The sequence below is a fragment of the Macrotis lagotis genome, chromosome 7 (genome assembly GCF_037893015.1).
Source record: "Macrotis lagotis isolate mMagLag1 chromosome 7, bilby.v1.9.chrom.fasta, whole genome shotgun sequence".
In the NCBI taxonomy this organism is placed as follows: Eukaryota; Metazoa; Chordata; class Mammalia; order Peramelemorphia; family Peramelidae; genus Macrotis; species Macrotis lagotis.
In genome coordinates, this window is record NC_133664.1 from 22,090,808 (window position 1) to 22,110,419 (window position 19,612).

The following is a 19,612-nucleotide window of genomic DNA, read 5'->3' on the forward strand; positions in this document are numbered from 1 at the left end:
ACTGGATTTGAACCCAGGTACTCCTTACTCCAGGGCTGGTGCTTTATCCACTGTGCCACCTAGCTGCTCCTGGTCATGACTTTTAGATAGTCTAATAATTCTTATGGTTTCTTTCCTGGATCTATCTTCTAGGTCAGTTGTTTTTCCAATGATAAATTTCACATTTTCTATTTCTTTTTTACTTTTGTGATTTTGTTTTATCATATCTTGATGTCTCATAGAGTCATTGGCTTCTAATTTGGAAAGAATTATTTTCTTCAGTGAGCTTTTGTACTTTTCCTTTTGGCCATTTTTACTTTTTACACAGTTATTTTTCATAGTAAGTTTTGGTCTATCTTTTCTATGCTATTGATTCTTTTTCATGATTCTCTTGCATTACTGTCATTTCTTTTCTCCATTTGATTTCTGCTTTTTTAATTTGCTTTTTAAAATTCTTTTTAAACTCTTCCAAGAATTTTTTTTTTTAGGTAATGGGGTTAAGTGGCTTGTTCAAGGTCACACTAGGTAATTATTAAGTGTCTGAGGTCAGATTTGAATTCAGATACTCCTGACTCCAGGGCTGGTGCTCTATCCACTGCACCACCTAGCTGGCCCCAAGAATTCTTTTTCTTCCTGAGACCAAACTTCATTTTTCTCTGAGGCTTCACATGTAGCCATTTGGACATAATTTACCTCTAATAAGTTTATGTCATTTCCTCCTTATCACCATAATAACTTTCTACAGTCTATAGTTGAGCTCTTTTTTTTGACTCATTTATTTTCTTTCCTTCTTTTGTGGCTTGGTATTTTATGTGAGAGTTGGGCTGTATTCTTCCTAGCTTTTTCTGAGGCTGTGGGTTTTGTTGCTTGCTTTCCAGGGAAGGGAGGCCTCCTTCAGGCTTATACGGGAGTGGGGATGGGGCTTCCCTGTTTGTCTTCTCTGGATGTGGGATTCTGGCCTCTTCGGGGGTTGAGGCCTTGCTACTGGGTTCTTTCTGCTGCTATGCCCCAGATCTCACTGTTGGCTAGATTTAGGGAGGGCCTTCAACTACTGCTCAGCAAGGGGGTTAAGATTTTGCCAGTGGCTTGTTCTAGGGGTGCGGCTGCTGGGCTGCACGGACTACTTACTTGCCCAGGGGGCTGCTGTCTTGAAAAAGGATGGCCTTGCTGGTGGACTTGGATGGAGCCTTGCTGCAGATCCCTGTTGTGAGACTGGCAACTGCTCTTGGACCTCTCTCCCCTCCACCCTGGTGAAACAGAACCCTTCCTGCTGGGCTAGTAAGGCTCTTCTCTGCTCTCTAAGCAGAGAGAAATACCCTAGAGATAGAAGGTCATTTGGGGGAGCAGGCACCCTAGAGCAGCTTTGAATCTTAGAAGACTGGATTCAGCTTGGCCTGCCTCTGACCTAGTCTGGTTTTGGGACCCCTGGTCAATCCCTTTGCCTGAGGCTGTTCACAAAGAGCCTCTGACTTGTATCTGTGCACTTTGTTTCTTCTGTGGAAGCTGCCATGTCAGTTTTTTTGGTTAGAGTTGTAGTCCAATTCCACCCTCAATGAAACAAAACAAAATCTGCAAAAAATGACAATCTGATTTTTATTCAAAATGTAAGCATTTTTCCATAATGAATTTCCATCCTTTGGGATAGACCCTAAGGAAAGTGTCCAAATTATTCCCTGAAGACGCTGTATCTGTTCTTTTATGACAGAATAGACCAGAGAAAAATGTAAAGTTTATGGATCCATTTGCTAGGCTGACAACGGGATGCCTAGGGACTCTTCCCGGGATGTGACATTTAAAAAAATGGAAATAACCAATTTTAGTTAGAGCTTTAGGAAAATAAAGATGCTGCTGTTTTTGGTCATCTAAGTTGAGGGATTTCCTGGAATCCAGCCCGAGAACTTTTGGGGGTTGCAGGGATCCTTCTCCTGAGCTATGCTGGCTGCCCCCTCAGGACCATGGCCAGGATGGGGCCAGAGCTGGTTCGGATAGAGCTACTAACATCTCTCTCCTTTCAAAGAGAGAGGATGAGGGTTTCAGTCTTCTTTCTTTTGGAATCTTTCTTCTTGCTGAGAGGGGGAGGAAGAGTGGATGGCCAAAACTCCCGATGCTCTCCTCCCCCCCTGGAAGCTTTCCTCCCTGCCTCCAGGATGTACATGGTCTTTCTACAGGTAGAGGTTACTACCCCTCTGGGACATGGGAGATGGTCTCTGAGAGGAGCCAGTTTGGGAATGACCTCTGCTGACTGCTGTACAGCCAGCCAGACCCATACTTACATTTACATACACCACACTTACCACTCACACTCATACACCCCTCTACCCACACACCCATACAAATACTCACATGCCCATACTCACACTCTCTCACACATATACCACACTTAAATCCATACCCACATTCACATTTACACTTGGACATACCACACTTACACATTCACATTTAACACGTCCTTAGACCTAAACATACTACTCTTACACTTACACCTACATACATACTTTCTCATCCAACCTCTCACACAACACCTACACACCCAAACCTACATTCACATACCCAAACTCACTTTCACATATCAAACACACACACCCCACATTTACACACACATATTCACCTACATGTGCACCCATGCTCATATAACCACCTATCCACCTCCACCTCACATCTGCACTCTTTCTTCACATACCACACACAGGCTCACACATAGATGTCACTCTTAAACTCATACCCACACTTATACACATACATACATACTCATCCATTCTCATACACTTACACTTAGACATACCACTTTCACACTTAACACACACTCACACTTACATACCCACACTCACACACACACACACACATACACACATGTACGCATATCACAACACATCTATACTCACCCATCTGACATTACCAAGCCTTTATGAAGTTCAATGTACAATCTGAGTGGTGGTCACTTCAGGGGACCATATATTAGAGCATACAGTGACTTAGGAGGACTTGGGTAAAGGATAAAATAGTACTAGATTCTTGAAAATTGACTTGTGTTTGAGAACTAAAACTGAAACCCCCAAGTGGACTCTCTTCTTGCTTCCATGTTGTAAGGGTATGCCATAGAAGGATGTGAGACCCGTGTGTGTGTGTGTGTGTGTGTGTGCTTGGGTGGGGGGCTGGCTTATTTATGCTGATGACTCTTTGAATTGTTATTTATTTACACTTGGGTTATGCTGAGGTCTCCTTCCAAACTCTACTCTATATGCATGAAAAAGAACCAAAATTTATCCCCAGAGTGAGTTCTGTATTCATACTGTAGTGCAGGGATGAATTAGAGCATGTATGTATTTGGCAGTTGGGAGACATGAGAACAAGTATATGGAAGATACCCTTATGTTGGCAAAAATCTTAGCAGGAAGATTGGGAGGGTGAGCTTTGGGTGGACAACATTCTCCAGGAGGAGTTTCCTTCACAGACCTGCAGGGCCTGAGGTGGCTGCTCCAGGTGTCTGGGGTCGGTGATGAAAGTCTAACCCAATGTGCCATGAAATGGGTTGGGTTTTTTTTTTTAAACCACTTTCAGAGTTTTGAACTCTTAAGGTTTTGAACTCAGATTCTCTTGTCTCCAAGATTCTAGCTGTCCCAGGAAGACTTGTCCCTAGGCTGAAGATTATGTCCCCGAGATAACATTCACACCGCTGTCTACACCTTTCATTTTCCTAGGTGATGACTTTGGGGGTCATCATTTTGGTGAGCTCAGAGGCTGAGCTAGAATTTGACCCTATGTCAGTGGTCCTTCCTCTGGACCATGAAAATATATTTGAAAAGTATTTGCGTATATGCTTTCTCATCTCAGCATGGCAGACTTGTTGGGCAAAGTCAGTGCCTACTTCCAGTCCTGGTCATACAGCAGTGGTGGGGAGAGGCAGATCTGAGTAACGGCCCACTCAGTCCTCATTGATTACTGGGAATAATGGTGAGAGATATGGATTTGTGATGAGTGGCCCTGGCTTTAGGACTGTCCCTACCTCTTAAACACTGTCCATCACTCTAGCCAGTTTGCTCCTCTGTCAAGCAGGTGCTGCCCTATCAGAAGCCCACTTGGACTTTCCTGAAGGATGCATAGAGGTGGACATTGGCCTGTTCTCAAGGCCCCTAAGAAGTAACAGTTATTCTGTTGAGTTGTGGCAATGTCCACCTCTCTCATTTCCTTTTTTTTTTTAGGTGTTTTGCAAGGCAAATGGGGTTAAGTACCTTGCCTAAGGCCACATAGCTAGGTAATTATTAAGTGTCTGAGACCGGATTTGAACCCAGGTACTCCTAACTCCAGGGCCGGTGCTTTATCCACTGCGCCACCTAGCTGTCCCTCTCATTTCTTTCTGGATATGACGTCTTGGGTTTATAACAAGGAATGACCCTTTTGGGGTACTTGTGGCTTACAAAGCTCATGGGGAAGGACCCTCAACTAGGGATTATCAGTCTTCCTGGATGTTTATGTGGTTCAACTGATGCTTCAGCAGTTGTCCTGGGTTCAAGGGCAGAACTTGTTCTCAGAGTCTTGGGATTTACTCAGGGAGACAGTCAGGCTCTCCAACTGGGACCCTTGGACTACTTGATTCTGAGGGTTCCATCCTGCTCCAAATCTGTGATTGTGTGAAGTATTATCCTTAGGGATTTGCTGGCGGATATGATGGTCTTGGCTTTTACCCCCAATGCCTTGATTCCCTGTCTTTGGTCATCTGCCTTTTGTCCACTTCTCTGCTGTCACAAAACTAGAAATATTTTAGTGTTTTGGGAACCTTCCCAAGTTAATCCTCTTAACTGTATAGATCCTTATGCCCATTGGACCTTTGTCTGCCTCAATTTCCTCACCTGTTAAATGTCTTAGACATTTTCTTGGGATAGTTGCAAATTGATTTCCGAAATGATCAGGGAGGTCATCAAGAGGTGTGCTGGGGAATGTTTAACAACCATCTTTCTGGAAGGAGGTGGTGGTAGAGGAAAACATATTTTCTCCATCATTTTGATTATCAGCTGTATATATAGGAATAAGTTGAACCCTCATTTACAGCTGTAAATGCTCACTGATGGGGATTTATCTGTTGTAGGGGACTATGGAGAGAGCAAATTACCACCATCCCAAAGTATAGAAAGTTTAATTAAAATAACAATAGCCTTCATGTTTAGTGTTTAAAAAAGTTAATTTGGCGTTTTCTCCATGTGAGTTAGATTAATGATAATGTTTATTTGCTGTGTTCTTGGGCAGGTCATCTTCAGCCTCAATTTCCTTATATGTTTAAAAAAAAGTATAATAATCATAGTAGTGCTTCTCTCACAGGTTTTGTTTATTTTGGTGAAGCTCAAGAGAGAGAATATATTTTAAGATACATCATATACTTATATAAATATCATTTATCATTGAAACAAAGCTCTGTGGGTCAAAGGATATGAAAGTGTATGAACTTTTCATGATTCTCAGTTCTGCCCTCAGCAAATGAGAGTCTTTGTCTTTTCTCAGCCTCTCCAAAGTAGACTTTTCGGGTCATTTACCATCTTTGAGAGGTGTTGTGGGGCATCTTTGAAATTGGGAAGACCTGATTTTGAGTCCTGGCTTCTGAGCTATACCAAAGGCCCCCAGGTAAAACACCCTCTCCTGTTCTGGGAAACTCTCCCAAGATTTTTAATCTCCAAAGAAGAAGTAACCTGGTTTTGTAGGGGGACTTTCCTCCCTCAGACATTCCCTGTACCAATTGCTATTTGTAGCTTTTGCATTTTTTGCTCATTTGAAGGCTATGAAGTGGTCATACCACCATTTTAAATTTCTATTATTCACTGATTTTGAAATTTTTTCAGATGGTTTTTGGTGGTTTTGTTTCTTTTGGAAACTGTCCATAGCCTTCAAACAACTCTTGTCTTTGGGGATTTGTCCCAAATTTTGAAATCCTACTAAAGTTTCCTTAGTTTAGTGGTAGATTCTGTTCCCTTACTGGGCTGGTCATTGTCCACCTTTTGTTGACAAGGAACATCAGGAGAGAGTGACCTCTTAGAAGCTGCTGTCTCTTCATTTGTAGAAAGATTCCCTTGTCCCATAAAGATCATCATGAGGTCTGAGCATTGTACGCTAGAGTGTTTCTCATAGATGGAGGATAAATCCATCATCTTAGTGAGAGGAACGAATCAGACCCAGTGTTCTTTCTAAATGAATTTATTCGTCCTCTGTGTCCTGCCCCTCCGGTTAGCTAGCCGATTAGTATTCAGGACTGATTTGTAGCATTTAAAAATTACAGTCCTCTCTAAGCCTGGCAAGCATCTCCTGTGTGATAATTCTAGATTCTCATTCTCTGAGAGAGCTGGCTCATCAGTGGAGGTTAAGTGAGAAGGGACGACCCCCGACGAGGTGCTGATGGGGCCTTGCTTTCCAACTGCGACACCTTTTACACACAGCTAAAAGCTTTCCAATGATTGATTCCTAAAGTATGGGCTATTTTATTTCTTCTTTTTTTGTTTTCACCTCATGTGACAGAAGTATGAGAGATCAGATCACCGAATCGGAAGGAACATCAGCTCTCTTGTCTCCACCACTTCCCATCCAAGTCTCTATAACCTTGGCTACAGCTTCCTTATCATTCACATGACAGGGTGGATTCGACCTCCAAGGTCCCTTCGAGCCATGGGTGTGTAGTCCTTTGATTCCTGGCCTCTGACGCTGCCTCTGCCTACTGGTCTCTAAACTGAGGAGCTCACCCCTTCCTCAAGTGGTTTATTCTGTCTTTAGACAGCAATCATTATGAAGAAGCTTCCCCTTAGTTTGAGGTGTCTGTATCCCTCTCATTTCTACTCATTTGTCTTTTTTCCTGCCAGCTTCCTACCTTCTCCACTTGTTCTCTTTAATCCTAGTGCCCACCCTCTGGGATTAGTTTACCTGTCTCTGACTTTTGTTCACATGGTTAGTTACTTAGACTAAGAGTTATGTCAAGCCTGATGTGGCTAATCTTTATTTCACACAGTGGCTCTCCTCCTTGTTCAGAAGGGCCTTCTTTGGGGTTAGCTAGGTGGTGCAGTGGATAAAGCTCCAGCCCTGGAGTCAAGAGGACCTGAGTTCAAATCCAGTCTCAGATACTTACCTAGGTGTGTGACCTTGGTAACCCCATTGCCTTACAGAAAATAATTAAAAAACCCAAAAGGCCTTCTTTACCTTATAAAAGATGAAAAATAGCCTGAAAGCTCCTTGTATAAACATTTTAAACTTCAAGAGACAATAGATTAAATTGCCAGTGTCAGTTCAGGTAGGTTAGTATTTTGCATTTAAGACAGTTATCATCATCATCATCATCTTCAGGCAAAGCACTCTGGTATTTTTGCCAAGAGAACCCCAAATGGGGAACCTCGATGAGTTATTGTTATTAGTAAACCCATAATCTTTTATTAATGTGTGTGTATGTATAGAGACACTGGTCTAAAGTCTACTAATACAAAGATCACAGGCATCAATATAGTAAAAAAAAAAAAAGCAAAATTAGAGAAATGGACTTGTTCCTCTTCCCCGATGAACAGTATGCAAAGAAGGACATAGTGTCTTTCCAGACAGCCACAACTTAAACAAGAAAATAAATTCAGTAACATAAATATTTTAGCAGTTGAGTGTCTTGGTGAATTATCTTGGGTGAAAGGCAGAGATGGAAGAGTCGCAGTGGAGTTCTTGTGAGAAAAAGAGAGGCTCTCCTGGCCCATTGGCTTTGGTTTTCCATCACTGCTGTCAAAAATGAGGAATTTTTAGAAATATATTCATGCTTAAACAAGGGAGTCAAAAGTTTTTTGAATTCTCTGGATACTTGACCTGAAAACAAGTCTGGCTGATCAGGGCAGACCCTCGGTGGACCCCTAATGTATGTACATGTGGTGATTAAGTTGGGTTTCCAATATTCCAGTCTGAGAATGGTGAAGCTTCAGACTTGTTCTGTTTAGCCTGGGGGAAGAAAAGGAGATTTGGGGCCGGGGGGCGGGGGAATAGGCACCTCCATGAAGGTTGTCATGATGGAAAGAAGGGAAAGGGAGCTGGATGTTGGGGGAAAACTTACTGTTATTCAAGTTGCCCCAAATGGAATGGGCTGCTTTGGGAGTGGGGTGGGGTGTTCCTCCATCCCCCTCCCCCTCTGTCTAGGCCCTTTGGAGATCTTTGAGTAGAGGCTGAGAACCCCTTTTGGGCACATGGTCAGGAGGATTCTAGTTGGGCAACTTCTGGGGCCTCTTGGGATGAGCCCCAGGGGGACTAGATGGAATTGGAGGCTGGAAGGGCAGTGGAGGCTGAATCCTAGGTCTCTCTCTGTCTGTCATCTCTGCTTTTCTCTAACTGTCTATCATGCCAGGACTTCTCCTCTTCCATCTCTGTCTTTTGACTTCCTGGCTACCTTCTAGTTTCAGCTTAATCCTGCCTGCTCCAGTTATTCTCTTTAATCCTGGTGCCTGCCCTCTGGGATGAGTTTACCTGACTCTGTCTTTTGTTCATCCATAGTTAGTTGTTCTTAAATGATGAGCTCCTTAAGGACCAGGGCCCTGTTTTAGTTTTTCTTTGGGCTCAGCCAAGACATGGTACACAGTAGATGCTTAATAAAGGTTTGTTGGACCCTCCTGTCTGTAGTCTTGTTGCTTCATAATCACTTTTCAAACTATCAAGTGAGAGTTTGGTCTCAGATGTCCTGAGGACCCTTTGCATTGTAAATTGTTGGTCCTGGCGCAGGATGTTTTGGGGGTACCTATAATCATTGATCTAGAGCTGGTGATGAGGTAACTGAGGCCCCAGAGGTTGGCATTCTCTTTTAGTGACAAAGGTAGTGAGCATCCAAGGTAGGGTTTGTACTCAAGTCCTCTGGATTCATGGAAGCATCATTCCAATTGAATGTCCTGCTCAGTGATGATATACCCAATTAGGACAGGACCCCCTTTTATTGATGCCCATGCAGAGTTGACATCACTGGATTTCTCATGTTGTATCCCAAGCCTTGGGGGTTCCAGAGTCCTTCCCAGCCCCTTCTGGTCATGTCTAACGGGAAGTAAAGTGGGACTACTGGTAGCCCCTTCTTCCCAGAGTTTTGTGAGGATCCAGTTTGTAAAACAAACTAGAAAGCATTTTATAAATGTAGCTGTTACTACTTTCATCATTGTTCCCTTAAACCTTCTGCTCTCAGAATCCTGGGAAAAGGAGGCTGAAAACTGCTAGTTTTGTCCAGAGTCATTTGACATTCTGTGGGTTTTGTCCACCCTGAGGGGGAGTGTACAGGGTGCCCAAATTCCAACTCATGCCATTTGGTAGGTGTGAGACCTTGGACTGGCCACCTGATTTTGTGAGGCCTCAGTTTCCTTTTTTTCTGTAAAACGCAAGACTGGCATTGGCTGGTCTCCATGGTCTCTTCCAACTCTAGGTCTATGATGCGGTTCTCTTAACAAGGGAGACCACATACTGGGAAGACCGCTGTGCTGCGGTGGCCGTCAGACCACTTGGGTCCATCTCTGAAATTGCTCATGTGACTCTGGACAAGCCAAACAAGGTCTCTGGACCTCATTTTCCCAATAAGGGCAGAGGTGTTTGTGTGTGTGTGTGTGTGTGTGTGTGTGTGTGTGAGAGAGAGAGAAAGAGAGAGAGAGAGAGAGAGAGAGAGAGAGAGAGAGAGAGAGAGAGAGAGAGAGAGAGAGAAACTAGAAGAATTTCTGAGATCACTTCTAGCTCTGGTCCCCAGGATTTTACCTATTAGTCATATGGGGGTGGGGAAGGGAGAGAAAGTCCTTCAAACTTTTGAATTTAAGACAGTGAAAATGTCCAAAGGAAGACCTCAGAATCACTTGTGAAGCCCTGGCACCATCTGTAAGTACCAGTCCCCCTACCTCACTTCTCTCCCAAGCCCCAGTGGCCCCCACTCAGAGGCCAAACCTCCTGCCCAGGGCATACAGTAAGAACTCAATAAATGCTTGTTGGTGGTCTAGCAATGGAGTAGTGACCAAGGATTGTGGACAAACAGTTTTCAATTTGCCCAGAGCCCTGTGAATAGGATAATTCAGAATGTCTAAGAGCAAAATAAAAAGGGGACCCCCTACCCTATCTACCTTAGTTGCTCCTACTTACTACTGAATAGCTTTGGAGGCAACCCCAGAGCTGTGCTCCCTGAACCCTCTCTCGAATGAAGTTATTCCAGCCCAGAGGGGTCTTCCCTGTGTGGGAAGCCTTTTCTTCCTCTTTGATTCTATCATACACCCTACTGGATGGGTCCAGTTAACCTCGTCTCCAGCCCCCTGGGTCATCTTTCTCTTCTCCTTAGCAGAGGGCATCTATTTCTACTTGAGGGAGAAAATTGAGGCCATCCCTTGTGAATTCCCTCTTCTTTCCAAAATCTCTAGAAATCTTCCCTCCTCTTCCTTTACTCTGGCCTCTGAGAACTAAATGACCCTTCCTGGCTTGGTCAAGACCAAAGCTCTGTGCTTGTGTCCTCATTCCCCCCCCCCCCCCCGGAAGCTCCGGGCTTCATCTGAGCCTCTCCGTCTCATCTTCCATTCCCTCCTCCTTGCTTCCTGGCTGCATTCCTGCCATGCCTCTCAGCCATCTACTTTGCCTTCTCCTCAAAAACTGTAAAAAACTGTTGCTCAACCCTCTCCCTTTGCTTACCTCCTGGCCCTGCCCCTTCACCTCTCCCTCTCCTGGTACATTCTCACTTTTATCTCTTCAGATCATTTTACCTCTTTCAGGCATTCACTTCAGGCAAAGTTCTCCCTTTCCCATAATGCCAATGCTCCCTTTTACTCTTTTTCTCCTTCTCCTTCCTCCTCTATCCCCTTCCCTTCTTCTCCAGATGATCTTATCTTCTACTTATATCTTGTATCCCCCAACCCCAATGCCACCTCCTAGAGGGCAGGGACTTCTACAGTTTTGTCTTGGCGCCTTCCTCCTCTAGCCCCATACTTAGCACATGGTGGCCCCTAATCATCATAGTTGAATGGAGTAGCTGTTAATAGACTCTGCCCAACCCATTGCTTTATCATCACTCTTGGGGTGAGCATTGTGTCCATGGCCATTAGGCATATTGTGGTGATAGGCATCCCACACCTCTTTCAATGTAACTTTGCTGTTTCTTCTCCCTTGGCTCCAGGTGTCTCAGACCCTGACCCTGATCACTTTGGAGGGGCGTCCATCACCCCTGAGGAGCTCTCCCCCTTCCAGGGCTGTCCCAGAACAAAGTTCAGCCCCCATGTGGTCTTGGGTAGCCTCCCCTCTTCCAGGTAGCCCAGGACCCTTCCTGACTGCTGGACTGCTTGCAGGTGTTAGAATTGGAGCACCCCCCAGTTCTGGTTCTTCTAGTAAGATGGAGGACCACCTGGCCACTCCAACTGCCCCGCTGATCCCCATCACCATCAGTGGACTGACTGATGCCATTTGAGATCTGTGTCCTGCCATCCATTTCTCTGCTGCCCTCTTAGGACTTCTGGGCCTTGCCATCCATTTGCAGCTGGTATGGCCTCTTATGAGTCCTCATCCACAATTCAATCCTGACCACCTCAAGAAGGGGGCTTAGTGTAGTGTTTGGTCCCTTCACTAAAGACTTTCAAAGTCTTTTTTTCTGTCTTTTCTTTCTTTCTTTCTTTCTTTCTTTCTTTCTTTCTTTCTTTCTTTCTTTCTTTCTTTCTTTCTTTCTTTCTTTTTCTTTCTTTCTCTTTCTTTCTTTTTCTTTTCTCTTCTTTCTTTCTTTCTTTTTCTTTCTTTCTCTCTTTTTCTTTCTTTCTCCTTTCTTTCTTTCTTTCTTTCTTTCTTTCTTTCTTTCTTTCTTTCTTTCTTTCTTTCCTTCCTTCCTTCCTTCCTTCCTTCCTTCCTTCCTTCCTTCCTTCCTTCCTTCCTTCCGTTTCTTTCTTTTCTTTCATTAATTCCATTTCCCTTCAGTCCTTTGTATACTTTTCTGATTTTATTGTAATGTTACCTTATGGTCCTGAGGACATAGAACCAGGGTCTCCTCAGCTTCTCCCAATCCTAGTCCTTTGACTTTTAGAATTTCACATTGGGGTCAGGAGATCCCTGGCTAGGCCTTCTGTGTCCAGGGCCTCCTCCCCTGGTAGGCAACCCTTTGACAATGAGAGAGAGAGAGACGAGGGAAGGTCCCATGGCTCACCCTGCAGGCCCCATGGGCTGGCATTCTTTTGCTTGGCTCTTGTGGGGAAGCTTCACTTTGGGCATCCTAGAAGAAGGGTTCATCTTTACTGCTTGGCCGTGGAGGGAGATGGGTTGAGGCTTGATTTGGGGAACCATCAGAACTGCCCCAAGGCAGGAGGGGCATTTCCTATTTGTCCTTCAATGAGTGACTGATGGCTTTAATCAAGTCTGGCACACCTGGATAGGCTTGGAGTATACAGTTGGTGCTTATTAAGTGCTGGTTGACTTCACTTGACCCTTGAGCATGTGTGATGCAGGACATGTTCGTGTAGTGTCATGCGGGACATGTTCATGTAGTGTCATGCAGGACATGTACCTGTAGTGTCCTGGGCTGGGTGAGGGTCCCAGAGGCATCTGTGCCTCAGAATTACTTTAGTCATTTGTCTCCAGTATTCTCAGACCTGGTGGTGGTGGGTGACTTCTGATGAGACCTTCCTTGTGGGGCATAGCTGGGGCCTGGGCAGGCTCTTTGTAGACAGCTCAGCTGCTTTCTAATGCTCTTGAGTGGTCATCACCACCATAACCACCCTGTCTGGTTACTAGTGCCACTCTCCGGGCCTGCAGAACTCTGGCAGCTGCTGACCTTGGATTCTTGGCCTTGGCTGGCTGGCTCCACAACTACCGCGCTCCTCCTGGGCTGGCCCTGACTCCCCCTCCCCAACCTTGTTTTCTGACCCATTGGCAGATGATGAGCCAAGTGGAAGGGCAGCAGAAAACCCTCGTTCGAGCCATTGAGGCCTTGCCAGGCTCGGGCCCTCTCACGGCCTTGGACCAGGACCTGCTGCTGCTCAAAGCTACCTCGGCGGCCACCCTCAGCTGCCTCGGAGAGTGTCTGAGCCTCCTCCAGCAGAGCATCCACCAGGTGGGCCAGTATAGCCACAAGACAGGGCCTTCAGGTAAGACCACAGACCCTGCCGCTCCCTGAAACCAAGGGTCCCTGCCTCTGCCTGGCCCAGCCCAGCCTGCTCCCTTTTCACTCTCTGTGAGCTCCAGGGGGGGTGGGTCTGTGACCCTGGCCCTAGCCCCCACATTGGTGTTGTGTGTGTGTGTGTGTGTGTGTGTGTGTGTGTGTGTGTGTGTGTGTGTGAGAGAGAGAGAGAGAGAGAGAGAGAGAGAGAGAGAGAGAGAGAAGGAGAGGGAGAGGGAGAGGGAGGAGAGTTAGAATACTTCAGGTCAGATGGAGATGGAGAGAGGGTGAGCCTAGGATCACTTGGTTCCCCCTATATACCCACACCCTCTGGGCCCCAGCTCCCACTCCACAACTCCCAAGCCTGTTCCCTCAGACTTACTGCATCTGCTGCCTGGAGTGCCCATGTGCCCTTGAATGGCATCTCCTCCTCATGACCCTCTCCCCCAAACCTTCCAATCCTGACTCATCAGTTGTGGCTAGGACACCCCTGGGCTTGGGGGCCCTGGCCCATTTGTTCCCAGTCTGCTCCTTGGACTCTTTCCAAGATTTTACCTTATCCTCTGACTTTCAGAAATTAAAAATGAAAAACAGACAAAAAACTAACTGTAAGATTCTGTTTTTTCTTTTTTTGTTTTATTCTTTTTGCTAGGCAATGGGGTTAAGTGGCTTGCCAAGGTCACACAGTTAGGCAATTATTAAATGTCTCAGGCTGGATTTGAACTCAGGTCTTCCTGACTCCAGGGTTGGTGCTCTATCTACTGCACCACCTAGCTGTCCCCCTCCATTTTTTCTTTTTAAAGAAAATCTTGGAACTGCAGAGCTAGAAGGAGCCTTCATTTTGTCAATGAGGAAGCTGAGGCAGGCAAAGACCTCACCCAGGGTCCCACACTGTCTGAGGCAGGACTTGAGTTCAAGTCTTCTTCACACACACCTCGGCCACCAGGTCTCTAGGAGGTGCCGGCCTGAAAGTTTCGTTGTCTGGATGTTGTCCATGTGTTCATGAAAGTCAGGGTGATCTCTGGCTGGACGTGATGAGGTCCTACACAGACGCTGTTTTCTTCTCAGTCCTTTTGAGCGGTGTTTCACCTTCCTTGGAGGACAGCCCTCCTGGCCAGATAGCCCTCGTGGAGTGAATTAGTAAACATCTACTAATCGTCCACCATGTTCCTGAGGCTACAACGAGGGCCAGAAGCTGCCCTTGCCCTCAAGGAGCTTATCTTCTCCTTTGCTTGAGTCTGCAGAGAAGGAAACCATTTCTGTGACTGGCAGCCATCGACGGTAGGAACAGGGGCTCTTGGGATGACCCCCCGCGTCCCCTTCCCTCCATTCCCACATTGGTGGAGAAGGAAGGCCCAGGACAGTGAATCCATTCCCGTCTAACCTTCAGGCTGCTTTAATTGATGCTTCAACACAGCAGTGCTTTTTATTTTTATTTTTTAAATTTTTTTTCTTAAAAAATTCATGTAGGGGCATCTAAGTGGCACAGAGGATAGAGCACCGGCCCTGGAGTCAGGAGGACCTGAGTTCAAATTTGGCCTCAGACACTTAAAAATTGCCTAGCTGTGTGGCCTTGGGCAAGTCACTTAACCTAATTGCTTGCCAAAAAAAAATTCATGTAGCCCCAGAAAGGGAAATTCTCCTGTCCCTGTGGAATCCAGGGATCTTCAGGAGAAAAAGCAGTTGCCAGTAGGGTCCATGTATTGGGCTGAGGGTCGGGTACAAGGTGGCATCTCCTGGTTCCCTGGCTCTTCTCCAAGTGGTTTCAGGGCAGAGGGAGTCTGGGATGATTTAAGATCAAAGGACTGGGTTCAAATCCTCCCCTCTGGTGCTTACTGACTTTGTGAGCTGGAACAGGTCCATCTCCCGGGACCTCAGGTTCCTCCATCATAAAAGGAGGGATTTGGGTGACCTGGCTCCTCCCATCCTATACAATCCTCTGACCTTTGAATGCGGTAACAGGGTACGGCCGATGAGGCAGCTGACCCAGGTGGAATCCTGCCTCAGATATTTGCTTGAGCAAGTTGCCTAGGTGTACAAACCCCAGTTTCCTCTTCTGTAAAATGGGCGTAAGAATACTTGAATGAGACACGAGGAAAGTGGAACAGACATGCGACTTGTTATTCCTCCCCAAGCTCTTCAGAATTGTCCATGATGCCCCTGCCCTGGTTGGTCCTTAATTTGGTTGTGAATGATGGGAAAGCCTTAGTGGGTCGGAGGGTTCCTTAGGTGGAGAATGGGAAGGGTGGCTGGAGGGGGAGTAAATGAGGATGCTTGGAGATCCAGGAAAGTCCAGTGTCCTTTGTAGGGTCCTGGCAACTTCTCTCTAGCCCCAGTGCTATGTCTCATGGCCCCTGTGGACAATGCCACATTTATTAAGTGCCTGCTGTATGCTGAGCCCTAGAGATTTATACAGAAACAAAATGTGGAGCTGCCTTTCCCCAAGATCACCATTATTCTGCTCAGAGGGATAGACTCCCCTCTCTTATTTTTATCCCAGGTGACTTAGGAAGGGACAACCTGCTGGCCTGCCTCAAGGCTTAATTAACAACTGGGTCACCTGAATGAAAAGAGTATTAATTAGACTTTAGTAGCAAGGTTAAAAACAGCAACCCTGAGATACCTGGGGTTCCAATCCTGCCTCTGATGGTGTGTGAACAGGGGCAGGCTGAGTTGCTTTCTCTGATGTGTGGTTTTCTCTTTTTCATAATGAGGAGCATCATCCCTGTAGTGGCCACTCCCCAATACTGCCTGTAGCACCCACTCCCCCAATACTGCCTGTAGCACCCACTCCCCCAGTACTGCCTGTAGCGCCTACTCTCCCAATACTGCCTGTAGTGCCCAGTCCCCAATACCTCCTGTAGTGCCCACTCACCTAATACTGCCCATAGTGCCCACTACCCCAGTATTGCCTGCAGAGCCCACTCCCCCAGTACTTCTTACAGGGTTTCCCTCCCGACTGTGGTTGGATGCAGGGAGCTGAGTCACAAGAGACATGATGACCAGCTCCTTCGCCTCCCTGGACAGTGGGATCCATTGCATTGAAAGCATCTAACTGTTGATGTCTTGTCTGTCTGTGCTTACAGTTTATCAGAGAATAGCAGAATCACAGCATTTCAGAGTTGGAAGGGATCTCAGTGGCCACTCCGACCAAGAATCCTCTCTCCAACAGACCCGGCCAGTCACCCAACCTTTGCTCGAAGACCTCCAGTGAGGAGAGCTCACTACCTCCCGAGACAGCCAAAAGCATTCATTCCACTTGGGGACAGCTGGGATTCTTAGGAAGGTTTTTCCTGAACTTGTACCTGGATTTGCTTTTTTGCTGTTTCCTTATTTGCTCTGCCTTCCGGGATAGGAGTGAGTCCTCTGCGGGGGTCAATTCTTCAGATACTTGGAGGTGGCAGCTGGGGGCAGCCCTAACAATACTTGGAAGTGATGAAAGCCAGGGGTCAATCCTTGAGATACTTGGAGGTGGTGGTAGTCAGGGGCACCCTTCAGATACTTGGAGGTGGCAGCCAGGGGGCAACCCTTCAGATTCTTGGGGGTGGCATCTGGGGGGCAAACCTTCAGATACTTGAAGGTAACTCCCAGTTGAACCTTCTGCAGGCCAAACAACCCCCCAGGTTAGGCAATCAAGAGAACAGATGATGGTTTTTTAAGTTGGTTAACCTACACCATCTGACCCTATTTTCTATGACCTATCAGATCGATGAGTTCTGGGGACATATAGGAAAATAGAAGCTGTAGTCTACGGCTTATTAGCACTTGCAGTTCTTGTTAGGGAGATGTTGTTTATTCCCTTTTTGCCTTCTGAGGAGCCCATGGTGTTGCTTTTGGGAGACACTATTATCATGTGCCCCTTCTTGGGGCATGGAAAGTGAACAGTCTTCATCCTTACCCCAGCACAAGCCACTGTGAGCTTTGCATCCCTTTACCCCAAAGGGGTGTGAGAGCAACCAATGGTGAGGTTGACAGAACAAGGAAGGAGCATGTGGTTTTGAATCTTGATTTCTAACAAAATTTTTGAAATACACTATTCTTCCTTTAAGAAAAACAAAATCTAGTTTTTCCCTTTCAGGAGGCCAAACATATCTAGTGTTTACAGTGATAGTTGAAATATTTTTTAACAAATTCCTTCCAGAAGTGCCAGTTAACCCCCTTGCCTTTGAAGGGTCAGTGACTTCGGGGTTGGTCATTGTGCCCCCACTCCCTGGGCTTTACTTGGCTGCCTTCGTCCTGGGGAACCTGGAATTCTCAGCCTGTCTTTGTTGACAAGGAAGCTTGAGACCGGAACTACTTTCCCTTTGGCAGGGAAGGACCGAGACTGTTCATGCTGCCCCAGAGATGGTTGCCTGTCGTTTCCTGAATCAAGACTCAGAGACAGTTGACCCTTGGGTCCTTTTTAATCTTTCATCCTGAGTTGTCTCCCCAGCCCCCTCCTCCCACACACAAATGTTGTACCTGCCAGACATTTCTAATCATCACCTTGACCTTCCCTGATAATAACATGGAAGATCACCTATCAATGCAAAATGTACTTGGGGTGGATAGAAGACCCTTTTATTTATGTACCTAAGTTGGGTTTTTTTTTTTACCTTTTATTGATTCTTCTTGAACCTCTCCACTACATCCACTCTCACCTGCCTCATTCCTCTACCTGCTTGGAAGTTTGTTCTCTCTGGTCCTGTAACCCGTGTTTTGGTTGTTCCGCTTCTCTGCTTGGTCATTCTTGTTTTCTTTTGTTGGCTTCTTTTCTTTCCCTCCCTACCTTGGGTGTCTCCCAAAGGTTCATTCTTGCCTGCCATTTTTCTCCTCCTCCTCTGCCTCAGTGAGCTCCTCCCTGCCTCTGCTTTCAACGATCATGACTCTAAGGTTCCTCGGAGTTCAGAGCCACACCCATTTGCAGGATGGCACACTTGGCACCTCCAAGTCCATCTGCCCCATGGATGGATGATGGCAGCATCTTTCTCCTCTGTGCCTACCCCTACCTGCTTCCTTTCCTTTCTGTCCATGGCATTGCCCGCTCATCCTTGGAATTACCAACCCCGTTGCATCCTTGGGGTCATTTCTGGCTGTTCCTTCTCCCTCACCCCTCCAGGTCAGCTCTGCCCTGCCCCCACACTTTACTCTTAGTTTAAGCCCTTTTCACGTCGGATCTGGACCACTGACACTGGTGATCTCTCCATTCTAACCCACTGATCCTTAAATGTTCTTCCTGATCCATGGGTCTGCTAGCGTGACTTCAGCATCATTTACAGTCCTCATTTTCTGTCTGGTTTTCAAGGCCAACCTTAGCTTACCATCTTTATCGCGCTTCTCCCCATAACACGTTCTCTGTGACAATCAGATTGGAAGAACTTGCTTCCCTCTGACCTCATTCCACTCTTTCATTTCCACCTTCATCTCTGGCTGTTGAACCCTTTGCTTTCCCCCCAGCCTTTCTCTGGTATAGCTTCCTCCCTCCTGCTGGCCTTTCCCATTGGAAGAGAGGCCCATAGACTAGGCTCAGCCACTGGAGTCACCATCTGATGTGCGAGGAGACTGGCCTTCATCTGGGTGGGTCAGAAGCCGGTGGGAGAGAGTACCCCTCGCCCACCTTCAAGCCAGGCCCTTCTCTATATTCCCTTGATGCTCTTGGTCTCATTCATGCTTCCCTGGCCATCTGCTTGTTGGTGTTTTTAATACTGGAACCAGATGCTCCCAAACGCAGAAATGACCTGCTATTTGGTTGGAGCCCATGGTCTCCAGGCATCATCGATACAGGTGCTTGAACCCTCCATGTCCAACATGTACCATGCCTCTGTTTATATTGGGACTTCTGGGAGGAGCTGAGCATTACCCCCTTTGTATCCCCGGCCCCGGGTCAGTGCCTTGTAATTAGGAGGAGTTTAATAAATGTTGGTTGACTTGAATTGTGTTTCTGTCTCCTTCCTGACTCTGGCTCCCCTCATTTCAGTTGCCAGTTGTGTAAAGATAGTTGCATCTCCCCTCTTTCACCCCCATCCACATTCCCCCATTTTAGCCTCACTTTAGTCTGTTGCGTGTTTCCTTCCAGTTTGGGGATTTTCATACCCGATTTTCCCCTGGCCTGCTCACACCATTCACACAGCTGCTGAATTTTGTTTGATACAGTAGAATTTGATTATTGATTTCCGTGTTCCTTTAAAATAATAAACTGTGACAGCTTTGATCCAACACACTGATTCTCTGAAAGAATGTTGATTTTGTTTTAGCTTTCTTTCCTGGTGGGGGAAAGGAGGGGACTGGTAGATTTTAAATTCCTGGAGGACAGAAAGCATTTTGATTTTTAGATTTGTCTCTAGCACATTAATAAAAGTTTATTGAATGAAATAGTTGTCATTAAAATGAAATAAATAAAAATGAAATAGCCATTATGAAGCTGCACACTCCAACCCTGGCTGAACACGAAAAGGTCTTGAATTCCATTCAGTTTGGATCCTGGCTCTTTCACCACCTGACTGACCGTGGGCAAGTTATATGGAACCTTGCCGGGGACTCTGGTTGCCTTCTCTGTAAGATGAGAGGGTTGGGCTTTCTCATGTG

General features: G+C 46.2%; 1 protein-coding gene across 1 annotated transcript in view; it reads left to right on the forward strand.

Moving 5' to 3' along the window:
• The window catches only part of OSBPL10 (oxysterol binding protein like 10), a 231,883-nt gene that overhangs the window by 129,898 nt on the left and 82,373 nt on the right, over positions 1-19,612 (forward strand). Inside the window, exon 5 of the mRNA XM_074195628.1 lies at positions 12,827-13,037. Coding sequence (XP_074051729.1) covers positions 12,827-13,037 — 211 coding nt within the window. The remainder of the gene's footprint in view (positions 1-12,826; positions 13,038-19,612) is intronic.